The sequence below is a fragment of the Zea mays genome, chromosome 5 (assembly GCF_902167145.1).
Source record: "Zea mays cultivar B73 chromosome 5, Zm-B73-REFERENCE-NAM-5.0, whole genome shotgun sequence".
Classification (NCBI taxonomy): domain Eukaryota; kingdom Viridiplantae; phylum Streptophyta; class Magnoliopsida; order Poales; family Poaceae; genus Zea; species Zea mays.
The window spans coordinates 168,019,958-168,024,186 of NC_050100.1; the positions used below are offsets into that span (position 1 = coordinate 168,019,958).

At 47.2% G+C, this 4,229-nt stretch overlaps 1 protein-coding gene across 1 annotated transcript; it reads right to left on the minus strand.

The window, feature by feature from the left end:
- Positions 1–559: 559 nt before the first annotated feature.
- Positions 560–3,684, minus strand: LOC100191201 (glycerophosphodiester phosphodiesterase). Its single transcript, NM_001136636.1, has 7 exons — positions 3,296–3,684; positions 2,111–2,170; positions 1,907–1,987; positions 1,575–1,775; positions 1,372–1,467; positions 1,046–1,242; positions 560–919 (listed from the first exon to the last, which is right to left on the minus strand). Exons 1-7 carry the CDS (start codon positions 3,551–3,553, stop codon positions 682–684), a joined length of 1,131 nt encoding a protein of 376 aa, NP_001130108.1. The 5' UTR covers positions 3,554–3,684; the 3' UTR covers positions 560–681.
- Between the last annotated feature and the right edge of the window lie 545 nt (positions 3,685–4,229).

Genomic DNA, 4,229 nt, shown 5'->3' on the forward strand with positions numbered 1-4,229 from the left:
GATTAAATACCAGAGCTTTTCTAAGGCAACGGTCTATGTTTCTAGACTCTTACTCCTGTGACAATTGTATTCTTCAAGTTGAAGAGACGGTCATTCATCTTTTTTTCAGATGCAATTTTGCTAAGAGATGTTGGTCCTTGGTTGGAATCTCTCCTTCACGTTCTGCGGATTTATTCAACACCATTTTAAGAATCAGAAGACGTTGGCAAGTCCCTTGGAAACGTGAAGCTATAATCTTATTGACCTGTGGCATCTGAATGCAGAAATAATTGGGTGTTCAATGAGATTCCGTCCACGGTGGAAGGTTGTCGAGATATGTTCAAATCTGAAATGAACCTTCTTAGTCATCGAGTTAAGCCAGTAATAGGAGATAAAATTAGAACCTGGCTTCTTTATTCTGTTCTGTAACTCTATTTTTTTTCTATACTCACCCTCCTGTATCTTCACCCCAATCTTGTTTCCTTAAGCAAAAAAATACTGTAGACCTCCTACAGTAACTTTTACTTAAGAAAAAAGTAAAACTGGGAGCAGGACAAGCTTCAGGACAGACAAATCAACCCACGACAACAAATAATACCCTGCACAAGGGCTTCTTTTCTTGTATGCGGATCAGTACATCAGTAACACATTAGTCAATTCATCCATGATAGACAGACAGACAGACACCAGGAAGTCTAGGCATTATTGGACAAGCTCAGGAATAAGCCTCAGCAGGAACGAGATCTCGCGCTGCGAGAAATTCGGTGTTGTGGCTCCTCTAGCTGCCGCCTGGTTGCTCAAGCTGCCCACTTCCAGGTCGAGGTCGGGCTCGGGCAGGGCGATGAGCTCAGAGACTGCCTCGGTGATCTCCGGCACCAGGTCGACGATGACCCCGTTCACTCCCATGAGGTGCTGCATGTACACCGCCTCCGGCACGTTGCTGCGAGAAGGATACACAGACGGCAACTCTCAGCATCTAAATCCATCCAGGACATGCACACAAAGGCAGGCAGTGCCACAAATTAATCCTATCTATCTATTTTTGCGAGCCACCACCACCACTTACTTCAATGTTCCATAGGTTAGCAGGGAGAGGTTAGCCTCCTTGATCTTTGGCACGGCGGCAGGGTGCCTGAAGATCCCGCGGGCTTCTGAAACTATTCCTTGCAGGCCACCGGCAAGGCACAGCTTGACGGCCTCCTCCAGCGAGTTCCTCCTCACGTCGGCGTATAGCTCCGTCCCTCCGTTCGTCAAGAAGTAGACCTGACGCAATAGTGTTCATAAAACATGAGAAACAGATGCTATATATATATATATATATATATATATATATATATATATATATATATGACGCTCCACGCATGCTTGCACTACTGTGTCCAGCTCACTCACAGGGTATGTGCCTTGCAATTTGCGCATGAGCTGCGCAGCGTCGGGCTGAAAACTGGAGAAAAGTATAGGCCTGTCCTTGGCGTACTCGAAAACCACCTGGTCGAAAACCAAATGTACGATGCTGTTAGATAGGGAACCACATTTGAAAGAAGTATGAAGTGTTTTACTTGTATATATATATATATATATATATATACACGTACCTTCAGGATGGCCTGGAGGATGCGAGTGAGCTCTTCCTCGGTGTATTCAAGACTGTCGTCAAATTTCAGCTCGACGTTGAAGCCCAACCTTGGATTGACCTTCTCGAACGCTTCTTCGAGTGTGCAAAGAGCGTCCTCTGATTGCACGTTCCAGTTCACCATCCTGCCATCCTTCAATCTGCGAAGCAGGGGCTTGCCAACCTTCATTGAGTGACAAAGAAAACAACATCATCAGATGGTGCTGATTTTTTTTTTTTTGAGACGAGATGGTTCGTGGTAGTGGCTACTGGTTACTCAGTCCCATAAGCAAGATGCATGGTGACTCGCCGTACCTTCCCCTGCTCATTCTGGAGCCCATACTGCAGGAAGTCTTCCAGCTGAATATCGGCCACACGCTTTTGTGAAATCTTACCCTGAGAAGGACCAAAAACGGAGAGGTTTAGCCTCTACATTGGTGCCGGAGTAAAATAAAGTTCCGCTATCTTATTTTAACACGTTATATATATATGATATGAAGCACGTATACATGAACTCACATCGTCTTGTGTGAAGATGAAGTTGTCATGGAAGATGATTGGGCACCCGTCCTTGGTGACCTGCAAAATCGGTATTCACGGTTCTCTTCTCAACATCTTTGCACACCGAATTATTGAAGAGGCGAAGAGGGGAGAAGCAAAAGTAGACAGATCAGTATGTTTCTTGCAACACATTCATTCAGTATCTACCGTGTTTCGGTTAACTACTAGAGGAAATTAAGTACTGTGGAGTAGGTACCTACCCCTTCGTCCATATAATTTAGTTTAATTTAGTTATTTTAAGTTTGTTCTAAGTCGTTCCCTATCAATTTTGACCAGTTATATATATATCGAACCTTTTATAAGGTTTTACAATACAAAAGTAATTTTACTAAATTTATCATGAATTAAACTATCATAATATATAATTCTTTTAAGTTTAAAATAATTTAATTATATATATTGTTGATTAAAATTAAAATAGTTTAATTTAGAATAAACCCAAAACGACTAAATTATGTGGACGTAGAGAATAAGTACTAGATTATTAGGGGAAAAAACAATGAAACACACTTTTAACTGTCCGGTGGATGCTCTCTACTCTCAATCAAAACCAACGGGACCACGGGTCGACTATTATTGTGGTGGAACTATAAGCAAACGTGACGGCCGGGACCAGTTCATGCGGCAAAGATACGTGGAAACCAACTAGCAAAGTTGTGTTTTTTGCTATGGTCAGTTGTCTTTCCTCACTTGGTTTTGCCTTTTGACGAGTCTTTCGGTTTCGTCTTTGTTTTGGCTGGTGCGGCGGCGCACAAACCCAGGGCTGGGCACGTTGTTTTTGCAAAAGTCGACACGACACTACAAGCATCCTCATCGCTGACGACGGGCGGTTGGCCCTTGCCAGCCAGGCAACCACAGCCAGAGATCGGGATGCGACGCGGCACATGGAGCAAGCGACCACCGCCTGGAGTCACGTGACAGAGACGTGGATCTGCCGTCCCCGTCAAACAAGCCCCACCCGACCCGAGGCCTCTGCTTGCCTCGGTAATCGCGTGCCCAATTGAGCACTAACGGCCGGCCGGGAAGGCAAGCCCTCTCTCTCTCTCTCTCTCTCTCTCTCGGTTTTCTTCTCATAGCGTGAGATAGATTTATTTGCATTGGTAGGCCGTGCCATGAATGAATGAATCATCAGTTTATTAGTACCTGGACGTCGAACTCGACGTAGTCGACGGGGAATCGTCCGGCGTCGTTGAAGGAGCGGACCGTGTTCTCGCGGACCTCCCGCAGACGCGGGTCCTCCGACGCCAGCGCGTTCATCCCCTTGCCGCGGTGCCCGATCACCGAGAACCGGCCGCCCACCGCCGCGGCGCTCCTCGCCTTGGCAACCGCCACCAGGCCGGGGGCCACCACCACGTCCAGGGTGGGCACATCGGCGACGCGCGCGGCTTTGAGCAGGGCCATTATTTGTACTGGCGAGGACGTACGGTGACGGTTCTTCCTTCTTTCTTCTATACGTACAGGCGGGAGGCGTTGGATGGATGAACTGGAATCGAATCGAGATCGTGTTGAGCTTGATGAATTTGGGTGGCGAGGTCGCGACGGGGAAGGGAACCGGGAGGCGTCTTTATATAGGCAGCCGAGGCCGATGGTGGGGATTGGAATCGAAGCGGGCGCGGAGTGGCGGGAATATTCCCCGGTGCCATCTTCGTCCCTGGGTTTATCCTCCAGGATATTCGGATGGGGCCACGCCAGGGTGCGGACAGGTTTCCGTTTCCCTGTCCTTTTTTGCGAGAGCAACCCCACTATCCTCCATTATGATGACTCTGGATTTCTTGCGTGTAATCTGGCATGTCTCGAGTCGACCCTGTTTTATCGACATCGTCCTTTTTCATAATCAGAGAGAGAGAGAGAGAGAGATCCCTCTTGGCATTCACCAACCAAACTAATCATGGACGAGAACTGTGCATGCATTAGATATCTGCCTCAACCGAATCAGTGTCAAGACTTGGGTTAGGATGAGTTAGATCCAAACCTGAGTGGTGAGCCAGTTGATACATAATTTGGGGTTGGAAACAGGCTCGGGAGTCCAAGTCAGCCTTGATTCTGGGTCTGAGATGAGACTATGGGTTAGTTGATA

Coding starts and splice junctions, on each gene's coding strand:
- LOC100191201 (NM_001136636.1), bottom strand. CDS start 3,553: ATGGCCCTGCTCAAAGCCGCGCGCGTCGCCGATGTGCCCACCCTGGAC. Junction 1,776..1,906: donor TCCAGAATGAGCAGGGGAAG/GTACGGCGAGTC, acceptor CACTCAATGAAG/GTTGGCAAGCCCCTGCTTCG. Junction 1,243..1,371: donor AATTGCAAGGCACATACCCT/GTGAGTGAGCTG, acceptor CTATTGCGTCAG/GTCTACTTCTTGACGAACGG.